The sequence below is a fragment of the Macrobrachium nipponense genome, chromosome 14 (assembly GCF_015104395.2).
Source record: "Macrobrachium nipponense isolate FS-2020 chromosome 14, ASM1510439v2, whole genome shotgun sequence".
Classification (NCBI taxonomy): domain Eukaryota; kingdom Metazoa; phylum Arthropoda; class Malacostraca; order Decapoda; family Palaemonidae; genus Macrobrachium; species Macrobrachium nipponense.
In genome coordinates this window covers 24,041,563-24,058,176 of record NC_087207.1, presented here as the reverse complement: position 1 = coordinate 24,058,176, position 16,614 = coordinate 24,041,563, and the positions used below count along the sequence as shown (strand labels likewise).

Below are 16,614 nucleotides of genomic sequence, written 5' to 3'. Positions count from 1 at the left end.
AGAGACGTGCAGTTTTACTTATTTTATTTTAAGCCGGCCAGTGTTTTGTATTATATAAGCAATTTTGCTAGGCGGGGGCTAGCAATTATAGGTGGCCGAGCTATCTGTAAGACATAGGGTTTTGATTAATAATATATTGTTCGTGCATTCTCTGTAACCTATGGAATGTGGAGAACAGTGCAGGAGTAACGACCTGAGAGTAGCTGATCAATGAGTTTCTAGGGGGTGGCGTGAGATAAAAGTGCTTAATTCAGGAAGTCAATGTACGACAGTTTATGAACTCTTCTCAAAGTGCCTTTGGGAAACTAGATGCAGCTAGAACCGCGAGGCGCTAGCGAACTGTGTGTTCGTATGTGCGTGTGCGCCTCTTCTATTCATAATGTATCACTAGCCAAGTCTATGGGAAGACTTGCACAGACATTCGGGGGAGGAAGGCGAAGCCATGATGGCAGATGCCAAAGTGTTTTTATTTATCAGTGAGTGATATTCCGGTTGGGAATGGGTAAGTGTTATCTTTACTTTAGCCAAAGGGATGGCTTGTTTGATATCTTGTAAGATGTTCCATTTTATTAACTTTGTCTTTAAACTTGTGTGTGAACAGACGGATCTGGAATACCGGGGGACAGAGTTCCCAGTGGGGTGTGGACTTTTGGGTGACTTGACAATGAGTTGTTTTGAGTTAGTCTGTAAGACTGGATTACTTAGTTAATTGATTTAGTTATTCTTGTAAATAAACGTTATGTTATGATGCAACTCTCTCATTTTCATTACCTGTTAGAATGGAGAGAAAGAGGTGGAGAGAGAGAGAGATGGGGTGATTGCCGGGAGAGAGAGAGAGAGAGAGCCTGTGTGTAATAGGGTGTGGGGGTCTGCCTTCCGTTTCGTGTCCACGCTTACCTTATGAATACTGGGGGTTCTTCCCCCCATGTTGTATATATATATATATATATATATATATATATATATATATATATATATATATATATATATATTATGATAAACGTATAAGCCACGAAGGAAAGATAAACAACCGAGTTTCTGCAAGATCTTTCGACTCAACGTCCTTTACTTAACAGACAAACTATTTGTCTGTTAAGTAAAGGACATTGAGTCGAAAGATCTTGTAGAAACTCCATTGTTTATCTTTCCTTCGTGGCTTATACCTTATTTATGGATTTATCATGTTCCAAACTTTCGTGATTCCGTTTTATAATATATATATATATATATATATATATATATATATATATATATATATATATATAATATATAACTAACTGGTAAAGGTAAAGGAAATTTCATAAACAATTACATGAATTACAAAAAAAGACAAAAACAGACACTTTCATATAACCACTTTTTATTTGTTTTACAACAAATGCTTCGTTTAAAACATAAAATATACTGTTTATTGTCCTTACTTAAGTACATTTCTAACAAGTGATATATAAAATTGAAAGAAAAGACAGAAAACTACAATAAAAGTATGTTTTCGATTTTCTTACTCAAAGTTTCACTCACATTATTTAATATCTTGATCATGTAATTTTTCAGTCCTTCAGAATTGTATTAGTAAGCCTGTAGAAAATACCACACGTTTTTTCATTGTCTTAAATTTTCGAGAATTGGAGCTGCTACTTCAATTTTCGTGCGTTGAAGATGCTACTTGAGTTTTAGAGAACTGGAGATGCTACTGAAATTTCGAGAACTGAAGATGCTACCTACATTTTCGAGCACAGAAGATGCTATTAAATTATCTTGCACTGAAGAGGTTATTTAAATTTTCAAGAACTGAAAGGGCTATTTACATTGTCGAGCACTAAAAGGTTCATCTAAATCCTCTACCATTTAAATTGGTTGAAAACCGTCAGCTCTATTTGTAAATTTGCATCCAGCCTTTTATCCCTTGTTATACCGCTCTTAATCTTTTCTACTTGGTTTCATTAAAGCTTGAGGAAGTGGAAGGGTGTGAAACACTACACGAGCTGCTTAATAGATAGGACGCTGTGCTTAGCATAAAATCAGCTCAGTTCGTCAACAATAGAGAGAGAAATGACCCTATGACAGTTGACTTCAAGATGACAATGTTATCTGATAACCCTTTCAAATCAAGACACAAACACTAACCAGTATACATCTTAATACCTTTCAAATCTTTAGTCAACCGAAAATCACTGTTTTGAGGCACAATGCATTTTTTCACTGAGCACCAAATTTGCTCAATATAGTAAAGCACCATTTACCTGTAGCTAGTTAAATTTTCTGAACACCACAAGGCTTCACCATAAAACCCTGTTCTCAAGCTAAGATTTGCATTCTGTATATATATATATATATATATATATATATATATATATATATATATATATATATATATATATATATATATGACCAGAGACTGAGACAATCTGGAAGTTTTAAATCAAACAAGGTCAAGCCTGAAGCTGAATAAGGTCATCACCCCAGTGAACGTCTTAAGACAGGTGATGTTACCTGCCTATACTCGGTTTTTTCCATCTGTCCACCCGCCTGTGGTGTTTGCGTATGGTAATACTGCGTCTTGGGCTTTAGATAGTTACATTCAGCTTACATTCAACAAAAATAACATCCTATTTCGAATATTAACGGTGTAATTCGCATACAGTAAATTATTAAAACACTTCTCAGTTGCAAATGTACACCCAGATATCCTTTTATTTACCTAAAACTTACACATAACGTAACTATCTAAAGCCCGGGATGCAGTGTTACCATACGCAAACACCACAAGCGGGTGGACAGATGGAAAACAAACAGAGTATAGTCTAGAAGAGTAAAAAAACTTCTGGTTTAATCAAAATTCCTGAAGTCTATAGGGTTTTAAGCAACACAAAGTTCATAATTATTGAAATGTTCCAGAATTCCAAGAGGGGCCAAGCAACACAAAGCATAAACTAACCTAAATTATCCGGAATTCCACAAAGGATCGAGGTAAAGCAAAACTTAGAATAACATAAACATTCTGGGGACCAGACATCTGGAATCCACGTCCTTACCTCAACTACAGTTTTAGAGTCTTGGATCTTGTCTAATCTAAAAAAAGATAAAAATTGCTACAGAAACACTGGAAACATTTCCAAATTATTTTAAAAATTTACTGGAAATAAATCAAGTCAGTCTTGAAATATAACAACCTCTGAAGCGCATCTATCATACACAGTATGATCTGGAATGAAGCAAATCACAGACAAAGCAGAATTCTTCAAGTTTCAAATCCTCTTGCAGTTGAGAGAAGCATTTTCAAAAATACTAAAGACACGAGAGGAGTTGCATCTTTGTTCTATATATATGATTCAGGAGACTTTTCTGACCAGCGTCAGCACAAAATACATACATGTATACACATGTATATAGCATAGCATTGTCGAATTTAATTCTAGATTTACCTGATAATCCCTGCAAGCTTTAAGTACACTTCTGTACAAAGGCACTTGTGAAGAAGACCTTTCCTGCCCCATAGAGATGCAAGGTTATGTGGATGGAATATATTACTTTTAAGAATAATCCCTTTCCCTCAATAAGCATATGAAAATAGATTACTTTGATACAAACGATGAATAGACAAGACTGGCAGTTTTGTCATTGGCTAACTTCTATGACTAAGGAGTTCCCTAAGTCGATTCTACCGTTGCGTAACTTCCTTTATCGTCAGTATATGAAAATATAGAGCTCTCTGACACAATTTTTAAAAAAACTATGTAGAACTGCTCGCTCGTTTTGTCATTGGCCAACCACCACTTAAGGAGGAGGAGCTTCCTACGTCTGCTTGACCTTCGCGTTGTACGTGTCGATGATGATCTTGACGACGGAGGGGTCAGCCAAGGTCGAGATGTCCCCGAGCTCGTCCGGTTTTCCGGCGGCGATCTTGCGCAGGATACGTCGCATGATCTTTCCGGAACGTGTCTTCGGGAGCCCCGTACACACCTGTCGAGGGGAGGAGGAGGAAGAGGAGTAGAATATAAGATATGTTGAACTGAACTGAATATAGAGTTTAAACCAAAGACCACTACGGTGTTCTAGGAGCAAGAGTATGCGCTGGCATAAGGCCAGCTTAATCTCAAATAACAACAACAGCCAAAGACTGGACCTATGAGGTTCATTCAGCACTGAAACGGAAATTGACAGTTAGAAGGTTTGAAAGGTGTAACAGAAGGAGGAGGAGGAGGAGGAGGAGGAGGAAAAAAAAGTCTATCTTAGTTTAACCGGACCACTGAGCTGATTAACAGCTCTCATTCCTAGGGCTGGCCCGAAGGATTAGATATTTTTTACGTGGCTAGGAACCATTTGGTTACCTGGCAACGGGACCTACAGCTTACTGCGGGATCCGAACCAACTTTTTTCGAGAAATGAATTTCTGATCACCAGAAACAAATGCATCTAATTCCACGTTGCCAGAGCAAGGAATCTAACTCAGGACTACCGAATCGGTAGGCGAGCACGCAAACCACTCTTCCAATAAGGAACTTAGGAAGAGGAGGAGAAAATAAGGGATGTCTGGGTAGATGGGCCATTTATTTGTTAATTTTGTATTGGAATAGAGCATGAAATCTTATCCAAAGGCTAAGCGCTGTGACCTAAGATAAGGCCACAAAGCTGAAAGAAAAATTGAGAGGGAGAGGGTGGAAAATAAGATGGAAGGAAGAGAATATGAACGGAGGTACAGTAAAAAGAGAGAAAGGGGTTGCAGTTAAGGGCCGAAGACACGCTGCAGAGAACCTTAAGTAATGCCTACAGTGCACCACATTCGGTGAAAAATATGAATTTAATGGAAAAGCACAAAAACGAACTAGTGTTTCGATCTACATGCAGACCAGAATTGAATTTCTATAGGTGTTTTTATACTTTTCCTTCAGATTCATCAAATCATTTTTCATTTAAAATCAAATAAATCCCCAATACTATTCCTGCTATTAATACTACTTCCCCAAAACACAATCTCTCTCTCTCTCTCTCTCTCTCTCTCTTCTCTCTCTCTCTCTCCTGTGGTTCTATGTTTACCCATACATTATTATAAAATTTCTCTCTCTCTCTCTCTCTCTCTCTCTCTCTCTCTTTTAATTTTTTTACTATTTCTATTATTATGTTTCTTCATTTTATTTCTATTTTTATTATTTTTATTCAAATTTTTATATACCCATACATTATTCTAAAATCTCTCTCTCTCTCTCTCTCTCTCTCTCTCTCTCTCTCTCTCTCTCCACAAGAGTAAAAAAAAAAAACCAACTGACCAACGTGAAATCTGGAATGGCATATCCAGCGATCTTCGTCCTGACCAACTTCTTGAGGTCCTGCAGGATCTGTTCCTCCGTCGACTCCGGATTCTCCTTCAGGATGATGAAGGCCAGGATGCCCTCGCCCTTCACGTCGTGGGGGAAGCCCACCACCGCCGCCTCTGCGATCTCTGGGTGCTCCGTCTGCCGAGAGTTGGGGGGAGATAAGAGGAGTTATTTAAGGGAAGGTCTTCTTTGTTTACCTTTGGAGGTTCGTTGAAGTGTGGTCGGTTTTGAAGTGTTCGATTTTTTGTCTGTAATATTTTTCAAGCTTGGAATAATCCCATGATGTTGTTGCAGAGAGAGAGAGAGAGAGAGAGAGAGATTTTTACAAGAAAGTAAACATAGCACCAGAAGAAAGAGAGAGAAAGAGAGAGATTAAATAAGAAAATAAGCATAGCACCACAAGAACGAAAAAGAAAGAGGGTGAGAGAGATAGATTAAATAATGAAATAAGCATAGTACCTCAAGAAAGAAAAAGAGAGAGAAAGAGAGAGAGTTGATAAGAATAGGAAACATCGCTCCAGAAGAGAGAGAGAGAAAGAGAGAGAAATTGTACAAGAAAATAAACAGAGCATCATAAGAACGAAAAAGAAAGAGAGAGAGAGAGAGACTTAATAAGTAAACAAAGCACGAAAAGAGAGACAGACAGACAGACAGACTGACTGACTGACTGACTGACACAGAGAGAGAGAGAGAGAGAGAGAGAGAGAGAGAGATCATCTAAGGCAAAAATAACAATCAAATCACCATTACGGATGAAACCTTAAAAGTTGATAGCGTAGCCTTTATAACCAAAGAATTCATTTTAATAACCCTCAATTACAACCCATCAGTCACTCGTGTTATACTGTACCATGGCATCCTCTACTTCGGCGGTACCCAGCCGATGCCCTGTGACGTTGATGACGTCATCCATTCGACCTGTGATTTGGTAGTGCCCATCGGTGTCCCTGCAATATTTGACACATTAATCAATTCTTAGACTTTCATTTTTTTTATTTATAATTTATTTTTATTTTTACCCCACTTTTAATCTAGAAGATGGATTAAAAGTAAACTAATTAAAATCATAAATTATTTTAATGTGTTTATTTTTAATATGCTTAGTTTTTTGCTTTTCTAAAAAATTTTAATTTTTTATTGTCATTTATTTATTTATTTTCTTTTTGGTTTATTGATATTTTTCCATTTTCATGTTTTTTTATCTGAAAATTTTCTAATTATCTTGCCTTAGTCTTAGGGGAGAGACCCATAATGGCATGAACTAGTCTACTCTAACGAACCATCAATAATCGGTCATATATCAAGTATAAAAGCTTCAAACACCTATAATACATAACCCAACAGACATACAAACACTGAGGCTCACCTGTGGGCACCATCCCCACTGAAGTAATACCCAGGGAAGGGCGAGAAGTACGTCTCGAGGTATCTCTTGTGGTCCCCATAGACTGTCCGGGAGATGCCCGGCCAAACGGAGCCTATGCACAGTGCCCCATCAACACCAAGACCCTGGACTTCCTGCCCACCAGCATCACAGAGCACGGGTCGTATACCATACATAGGTCTCATGGGCATGCCAGGTTTCACCGGGGCATCTGGGTAGGACGGCCGTGGGCTGAGCATGATGCCACCAGTCTCTGTGAAGGGAGGAGCATATCAACTGAGATAACTTAAATCATTCTGGGAATTTGAGAGAAATGTACAACAGAAGACCCTTTTCACCAACAGAGCCAAGATGGAGTTGGATTTACCTGGTTGCTACCAAGTTTCAACTGACCTGTTTGCCACCATGTCAGCTAAGCCGTTTGCCACCTAGTGTCAAGTAAGCAGTTTGTCACCGAGTGTCAACTAACCTGTTTGCCACCAAGTGTCAACGAGGGTACAGGCACCTTCTCCAACCACGTCATGGAACCAGTGCCAAGCCTCCAGATTCAGGGGTTCGCCGACAGAGCCAAGTACCCTCAGCGAAGAGCGGTCGTATTTTTTAACCCAATCGTCCCCGTACCTCAAGAGGAGGCGCAGGGCAGTTGGGGCACAGTAGAAATGAGTGATGCCCAGGCGGGACACTGTCTCCCAGTAACGTCCTGTAAGGAGGAGGAGGAGGAAGTAGGTAGTGATCAACATATTTGGTAGCGTCAGGGGATAGCTTATGGCTAACTGGAGTAGTGAAAACTAATGAGGTCTTATGTTATGAATCAGTGTAAAAATACTTCATATAAAAGCCTATCTAAGGGTTATTGAGACCTTATGCTATGAATCAACGAGAATATTACCTCAATTAAATCACTCATCTAAGCATCTCTACATGAATGTTGAAGATTAGACGATGATACCAATGTGAAATACATGCAAGAATGTCCATTTTATCTTTTTTTTTTTGGACACATCGTAACCCTCTGCTACTCACACCAATCTTCCACAGTCACCTGTAAGTTTCAAAGTGCAGTGCTGACCCTTGGGATGAAGTTGCTAGCCCCATGACCACTTCAATAGTAACTATACCCAAATGACTCAGCATCCCGGTCTACAAGCGCTCCTAAGCACTGACTCACAGACTGACTCACCAACACTGCTTTCAAGGATCAGGGTACATCGTCATCACTAAAATAGGAACTAGACCCAAATGACCCAGCATTACAGTCTAACTGGAGCTTCTGACCGCTGACTCAAAGAATAACTCGCTGACTTACTCGCTGACCCAGGTTACGAGGATCAGGGTGCATCGTGATCACTAAAATTGTAACAATGTCCAAATAACTCAGCATCCCAGTGTACTAAGGGCTTCTGAGCACTGACTTAAAGAATAGCTCACTCACTGCTCAGCTCACCAAAATCAGGGTACACCGTGATCACTAAAATAGGAACTATAGCCAAATAACTCAACATCCCAGTGTACTGGGCCTTCTGAACTCATCATTGACTCACCACTGACTCAGCTTACCAGGATCAGGATACACAGGAGTGCTCTCGAAAAGGACGGTGGTGGCTCCATTAGCCAAGGGCCCGTAGACGACGTAGGAGTGCCCGGTGATCCAGCCGACATCTGCGACGCAGCCGAATATGTCGCCATCTTTGTAGTCGAACACGTGCTGCAAGCATTTAAGAGACGCTAATGAGTTTTGTTTGATCGTCTGTGCTTTCTTTTTGTTTATTTATTTTCATTTGCACTATGACGTTATCTCTCATATCTGTCATTGGTGTTCTTACATTGAGTGTTCATTTTTTCTATTTTTTGCAAGTATATCTGATGTTATTTGCTGTCCTAAAATATAATGATTAATAATAACAATAAAATTAGTAGCAAGGCACAACAGTATAATAATAATAATAATAATAATAATAATAATAATAATAATAATAATATAATAATAATAATAATAATAATAATAATAATAATAATAATGAAGTTGACAGCAAGGCACAATAACTAAAGCTAATTCGAATGAATAACAGTGAAGGTATTGATATTTCTATAATTATCTATAAGCAATAGAATGGAAACTAATTTTCCTCGGGGTAACTGATGAAATTCCCATTCCTTCTATATGTTTTATAGTCAGTCACTATACCTCATGCAACTTAGTGGTCACTATACCTCATGCAACTTAGTGAACTACCTATTTAATAAGATGAAAAACGTAAATTTCAAATTGATTTAATTTCAACTTGGCACAAGCAATTGAGATATGATTTTACACATTAGAAAATTTATTAAAAATTGAAACAAAATAAATTCCATTATGTTGTCTTTGATTTAAATGTAATGTTTTAGCTGGCTATTATTATTATTATTATTATTATTATTATTATTATTATTATTATTATTATTATTATTATTATTATTAAGTCTTCAGTCACTAGCCTCTCCAACACGCACTTACGTATATTTATTCTGGGAACGCACGACTAGAGATTTAGCCTTGAGCCGATCGTATAAACACACTTGTGACGAGATGCGAAGAATATCTATGCTAATTTTCCTGGTTTCACCGGATGGTATAGTGTCACCGCTTACGTCACCATAATCTCCAATTTCCGTACGACATTAAAATAATGAAATGTTTTGTTTGTTTGTATGGTGTTTTTGCGTTGCATGGAACCAGTGGTTATTCAGCAACGGGACCGACGGCTTGACTTGACTTCCGAACCACGTCGAGAGTGAACTTCTATCACCAGAAATACACATCTCTCACGCCTCAATGGAATGCCCGAGAATCGAACTCGCGGCCACCGAGGTGGCAGGTCAAGACCATACCGATCACGCCACTGAGGCGCTGTCATTATTTTGTCACCTGAATTGGTAACAGGAATAGTGACGGTCAAAGGAATCGTTACACCGACGAGAGGAATTCGGGAATATCTTGGTTAACGAATCAACTTAAAAAGGCCGAGCGCTGGGACCTAAGAGGTCGCTACTCAGCGCCGAAATGGAAAATAACATGATGGTTGGAAAGTTGTAACAGGAGGAAAACCCCAAAGCAGTTGCACTACGAAATAACTGTTAGAGAAGGTGGAAAGTAAGACTGGAAGAAAGAGAATATGAACGGAGGTATAGTCAAAGGAACGAAAGGGGTTGCAGCTAAGGGCCGTAGGGACGTTGCAATGATTCTTAGGTAATGCCTACAGTGCACCGCATGAGTGAAAACAATGGGTATTGTATGATGACTGAGGATTCTAATCTACTGAATCGTATTGCAGGATAATTTTATATACAAACACTGACATATCAAAATACGCTTTTTAAATTCATCATCTTTTTAGATGAAAAAGTCGTAAATAACTTTCAGGAACAAGGCGAATGTTTTCAACTCATCTCTTTAAAAAAGTTTGACGTTAATTTACGCATCTTTTTTTTTTTCTTTGTCTACTCGATACAATTTGGCCATTCAGAAATCTCATCCTAAAAGAAAATCCGAAATCTGATAAAAAAACAAACAATATCACTTTAATAGGCAAAGATAAACAATTTTCAATATGGCATGCCAAGTCGTATAATACTCCACTGCTTGGTTTGAATGCATTTTCTCCATTGTACGTTTTATCCCATAAGCATGCCTAGAGTTTTTTCTGTCATAAGGTACCCTTGAATTGAACACATCAAACCAGGAGTGAGCAAGAACATACTCTTCAAAAGTCCCTGACTTCCATGAAATCTAAAGCCTTAGATGTTTTTCCGAAAGAAGCTGCATTGCTTTCCTCACATTCATACGTTGCGTTGCGTACCTGTTACATTTATGTGTTACGTTTATGCTGCATCTCTCTTTTATATGCACTTCTTCAAAATGTTTACTGCATATGCGATGAGTAGCAGGGTTAAAGTTGTACTTTCTCTTACAACGATGAACCCATTTCCGTCTTGTTTCCTCATCACGAGGGAATCGGAAAAAGGATACCTCCTTTTTTCTATTTGAATACCAACCAAACACGGCGCAGCTGTTTGGCATTATTTAGATAATAATTTAGATTATATAAAAAATCAAAACTATGGACGTATTCGAAGAATTTAAAACTAAAACTAAATCACTACAGGGATAGCTGAAGTGACCTGCGATCTACATTTGAATGAAACGGTAGCTGAGTGACCTCTCTCGCCCTGACCTCTCCTCCAGGAGGTGCGGCTCTTTGGGGGGGGATAAGCCGCAACCCCCGACAAATGACTCTACCTGACCCATTCTATATACCTTGGGTGTGTGTGTATGTCACTAACCTGATGAGTAACCGAAGTATACAGTAAGTATCCAGCGCTGGTGTGCGCGACGCCCTTCGGAGAGCCAGTGCTTCCAGAGGTATAGAGGAGGAACAGTGTGTCTTCTGCGTCCTGGACGGCTGGGGTACATTCAGTGCTGGCAGATTCCAGGATCTGGAACACGAGAAGAATTAGCAAGTGGAAAGACAGGCTAGAAGAGGTATGTGTATCTGTGTTGTTGTGTGTTAGAGTGTGTGACAGGGGTATAGATCCGGGCACCATGAATATTTTTTAAAGGTCATGGGCACGGTCTTGCAACCTCATACCCAACTCGGTGATTGCTATGGTTCATGGCAGGTTTCTTGGTCTTTTGAATAGATATTCTATTTTTTTTTCATCTGATTACATTTCAATCCATAATTAAGTCAATCTTTGGTTAATTTACAGTACAATGGCCTCTCTATAATGTTTTACCTAAAAGGACAGCCAATCCCCTTCTCCCTCTTGCCAGCTATACCTCCTCTATATTTCCCCAGAAAGTGCAATTTCTCCCTCCCATCTACACAACCCAATACGTTTCCATAGTTAGTTATTTTATGGACAAAAAAATATAGTTATTAGTACAAATTTGTCCACAAAGAGACATAATACAAAATAAACAAAGTGGACAGTAATCTCTTCTGTTCTTGTAAGTACATGGCCTACAAAGAGAAAAATACATCAAGAAAAATACAACTTCAAACGCAAATAACATAAGCCTATAAGAAAACAAAACACGAAAAAAAGGGACTTACTACAGAGTACAAAGTAGTCATATCACTATCCAGTATCAAGTCCTAATACACATAATGCTTAAAAAAAAAAAAACAAAAACAATAAACTATCAGGAACCATTAAAGCATATATTAGGTCCTGAAAAGCCTCTCCCTCAACCACCAATTCCAGATAGAATCTTCTCCTCTACCTTATCGAGTTTGATATCTTTGGGCCCCATGTTCACGCTGGCTCCAGTTCTGGTCCCTACCAGGACCTGCCTGATGGAGGGGCATCTGGCCACGGCAGCGTCCACGACCTTCTTCAGCTCGATGACCTTCCCTCCTCTCACGGCCTGGTCCATCGTGATGATCGTTTCCGCCCCAGCTTTTTATGGAGATAGAAAAATAAGTATATCTTAGTTTAACCAGACCACTGAACTGATTAACAGCTCTCCTAGGGCTGGCCCCGAAGGATTAGATATTTTTACGTGGCTAGGAACCAATTGGTTACATTGCAACGGTTCCTTCAGCTTATTGTGGGATCCAAACCAAATTATATTAATGAAGATAGAAAATTAAGTCTCTTTTTCATAGATAACGTTGAAAATGTTAAGGTTAACGTTGAACCAGATCATTGGGTCTTAACAGATAAATGGATGGACAAGTATACAGATGTCTGTTACACTATGGCTGTCATAGAAATGAGGTTTGAACTCTCAAGATTCTATTCACTTGGGGAAATGAATGTTTGTACAAACATTTCTCAAAATTCCCATTTAGCTAAGGGTGCATCCACACTTGAGTGAGCATGTCAGAAACACACTTCGTTAACTCATCGTCGCACACAGACATCACAAAAAAGTTGAATGCAAGTTCACACCTTGTTAGTAGTACTACCCAGTACTTGATATGGTTACCCAGCATTTGCCAGACTCATTCTCAGCTTAAGAGTCACTGACTTGTTTTCAACTCGTCTGTGGCAAACATGTCAGTGACTCTTAAGCTGAAAACGAGTCTGGCAGACGCTGGGTAATCGTATCGAGTACTGGGTAGTACTAGTACTAACAAGTTGTGAACTCGTATTCAACTTGTTTGTGATGTCTGTGCGATGAATTAACGAAGTGTGTTTCTGACATGCTCGTTGCTGAGTTGGGTTGATGATATATGTGCTTTACCATAGTGTGAACAAACCCTGGGAGTGGTAACAACAACAAACAAATTAGATAAGGGAAGAGAACAGCCTCTCACCATCTTGTACCCTAGAGGCAAGAGCCTCCGCAGAAAACCCGGCGAAGACGACGGAGTGAACGGCACCTATCCTAGCGCAGGCCAGCATGGAGGCTGCTGCTAGGGGCGACGCCGGGAGGTATAAGGCCACCCTGTCACCTCGTTTGACCCCGCAGTCCAGCAGGACGTTGGCCAACCTGCATACCAGGTCTTGGAGTTGTCTGTTCGGGAAGAAATGAAGGGTGAAAAACGTTTATACGTGACCGTCTCATTCACCAGTGGGGTTAGTAAGTGTTTTGATGAACATGGATCAACTGATTAATAAGGAGTCAAAGCTACGAAAGATTGTTTTTGATTGATTGATATCAGTATCTGGTGTCCCGACACAAATGGAAGAGCTTGCAGGACTCTGATTAATGTGACGAGAGTTTGCAAGATATTGATTAACCCCAATGGATTTTACAGTATATTAATTCAAATGAAAAAGAGTTTTGAATATGCCGAATAAAAAGAAGAGTTTACATGATAAATAACACTACTAAAAACGCGAGAAAAATGTTGTTCACAGACAATCAAATAAAAGTTACAAATCTAATTGACGCTTTGAACATTAATCCTTTATTCTCTTACTGGGAAACATAATTTAAATATGCTAAAAGAGGATCTATATAATCGATGTTTTATTTGAAAGACAACTGTCAAGAAGTTGATCCCTGGCCAATGATACGTTTGTGTATTAAGCGGTACTATGCATACGGATACAAACTTGGAGTTAAGTATACGATTACAGACTTGGTGTTAAGAATACAAATACTGACTAGGTGTTAAGGATACAAATACAGACTTGGTGTTAAGCATACAACTACACTTAGTGTTAAGGATACGAATACTGATTCGGTGTTAAGCATACCAACACTGACTTGGAGTTCAGTATATAAATACTGACTTGGTGTTAAGCATACGAATATTGACTTGGTGTTAAGAATACAATTACAAACTTAGTGTTCAGCATACGAATACAGACTTGGTGTTGAGCATACAATTACAAACTTAGTGTTAAGCATACAATTACAGACTTTGTGTTAAGAAGAAAAATACTGACTTGGCGTTAAGCATACCAATACAGACTTAGTGTTTAGCATACGAATACAGACTTGGTGTTAAGCATACGAATACTGACTTGTATGTGATCATTTCATGGTGTCCTGCCTCGTCTTTCTCCCAGATGAGCGCCACTCTGTCCGGATCCTTCCGAGCATGGCGGTCCACACAGTTAACTGAAAGGTTAGCAGATACAAACAAATAATAATAATAATAATAATAATAATAATAATAATAATAATAATAATAATAATAATAATAATAGGTAGAAAATTAGAGAAAAAATTAGAAATACCTAGATATTAAGTATAACACAAAAAATATTAGGTGTCTTCACAAGAAGTTATTCCAAGATTTACAATATTATTTCAAGGAAATCACAGAAAAGATTTAGCTTGGGGAAAAAATTCATTATTTGAAACTGAACCTGGTCAATTATCCCAGTTAGTATTATGTAGTATGTATGTATGTATGTATATGTATGTATATATATATATATATTATATATCATTATAATATATATATATATATTATATATATATAAGAGGATTCCCTCACGTGAAAATGAAAGAAGGAGGTACCAAGACTTTCAACTTTTATTCCAAAGTCATCTTCAGGGTACTGAACAATTTTAAGAGAACAACTTATACAAGAAAGCAACATGAGGCCCAAAAATAACAAGCCAACAACCTACTTAAGTATGCAGATAAACATTGTTCAAAACAAAAGACATACTTAACAGAAATATGTGGTTACTAAAATCACAGTACAAAACTATCTGTTTGTAAAAATATCTTGATGATTTAAAAGTTAAAACAAGTTGTTAGATATTTTACAAAAAGATAGTTTTGTACTGTGATTTTAGTAACTACATATTTCCGTTAAAGTATGTCTTTTGTTTTGAACAATGTTTATCTGCATACTTAAGTAGATTGTTGACTTGTTTTATTATTTGTGGCCTCATGTTGCTTTCTTGTATAAGTTGTTCTCTTAAAATTGTTCAGTACCCTGAAGATGACTTTGGAATAAAAGTTGAAAGTCTTGGTACCGTCCTCCTTTCATTTTCACGTGAGGATCTCTTATATACTTCACCCACGGGACCATTGTGGAATTGCAAGATATATATATTATATATATATATATATATAATATATATATATATATATATATATACACATATATATATATATATATATATATACATATATATATATATATATATATATATATATATATAGATATATATAATGTGGTAAAAATGCTCTGTCACAACAGAATTCCATCTAATAAAAGGAGCCCATAAAAACGCCAAAATATAGTGAGAAAAATACTATATTTCAGAGACTGCTGTCACCCTCTTCAGGTAGATGAATGAGAAAAGTTACAGAAAAGGTGGTATTTATACCAAGAGATCCATCCACAGGTAAGCTAATTTAGGTCACTCCCACCGATAATATATATAATATATCCAGTCTCATCTAAAACGTCAACGGAAAAGCGCACTTACCTGAAACGTTTAACTGTCCGTCTGGAAACCACCTGAACGAGGCCTTCTCCCTGTCGTGGTCTGCAACGACCGTGAAGTCCCTCATCCATTCCAGTCTGGTCCTTCCCAGCCTTCCCCAGAACTCCTCTGGCTTAGAAGAAGGAAAAAAATAAAAGGATTGGATGACATCATTAAAGAAAGGAGTAATTATTATCATTATCATTATAATTTTTTTTTTTTTTTTTTTGGGGGGGTGGGACTATCACAGTCCTCCAATTCGACTGGGTGGTATTCATAGTGTGGGGTTCCGGGTTGCATCCTGCCTCCTTAGGAGTCCATCACCTTTCTTACTATGTGGGCCGTTTCTAGGATCACACTCTTCTGCATGAGTCCTGGAGCTGCTTCAGCCTCTAGTTTTTCTAGATTCCTTTTCAGGGATCTTGGGATCGTGCCTAGTGTTCCATGATTATGGGTACGATTTCCACTGGCATATCCCATATCCTTCTGATTTCTATTTTCAGGTCTTGATACTTATTATTGTTATTGTTATTGTTATTGTTATTGTTATTGTTATTATTATTATTATTATTATTATTATTATTATTATTATTATTCTGAAGTTCAAAAGATAAAGCCTATTGAAACAAGCCCACCACCAAAGGGGCCACTGACTTGAAATTCAAGCTTACAAAGATTATGGTGTCCATTACGAAGAGGTAAGATGAGGTCAAGGGAAATAAAGGAAGAAGAGACCTCACACACTATATATCCAGGTAAAAATGTCTGACCAGAAAAAACAGTAATGATTTTCTTATGCCATTTTTTCACGCCATCATCTTGTAGTATGTTTAATGGTAAGGCTAATATTGTTCAAATAATTGCATACACATCCTTACAGTGCATCCACACAGTAGCAAAACATGTAATAAACAAGTTGGCGACTTATCACGCACACATGACAAGAAGGTTGAATACAAATTAGCTATACTTGTTGGCAGATGTATACAGTGCTTTCAAACGGTCATCCATTGTTTTCCTAAGGTT

At 38.0% G+C, this 16,614-nt stretch overlaps 1 protein-coding gene across 2 annotated transcripts in view; it reads right to left on the bottom strand.

Moving 5' to 3' along the window:
- Window positions 1-1,343: 1,343 nt before the first annotated feature.
- Window positions 1,344-16,614, bottom strand: part of LOC135226390 (acetyl-coenzyme A synthetase 2-like, mitochondrial) — a 41,602-nt gene continuing 26,331 nt past the window's right edge. The window contains exons 2-12 of one of the 2 annotated variants that reach the window (XM_064265870.1): window positions 15,592-15,717; window positions 14,164-14,260; window positions 13,005-13,204; window positions 11,966-12,141; window positions 11,023-11,175; window positions 8,257-8,404; window positions 7,169-7,399; window positions 6,682-6,952; window positions 6,166-6,262; window positions 5,268-5,453; window positions 1,344-3,963 (exon numbers count right to left, since the gene is read on the bottom strand). In XM_064265870.1, the coding sequence (XP_064121940.1) occupies window positions 3,796-3,963; window positions 5,268-5,453; window positions 6,166-6,262; window positions 6,682-6,952; window positions 7,169-7,399; window positions 8,257-8,404; window positions 11,023-11,175; window positions 11,966-12,141; window positions 13,005-13,204; window positions 14,164-14,260; window positions 15,592-15,717 (1,853 nt within the window). In that variant the 3' untranslated portion in view covers window positions 1,344-3,795. Of the gene's footprint in view, window positions 3,964-5,267; window positions 5,454-6,165; window positions 6,263-6,681; window positions 6,953-7,168; window positions 7,400-8,256; window positions 8,405-11,022; window positions 11,176-11,965; window positions 12,142-13,004; window positions 13,205-14,163; window positions 14,261-15,591; window positions 15,722-16,614 lie in introns of both variants that reach the window. The other variant, XM_064265871.1, reaches the window with a different exon arrangement.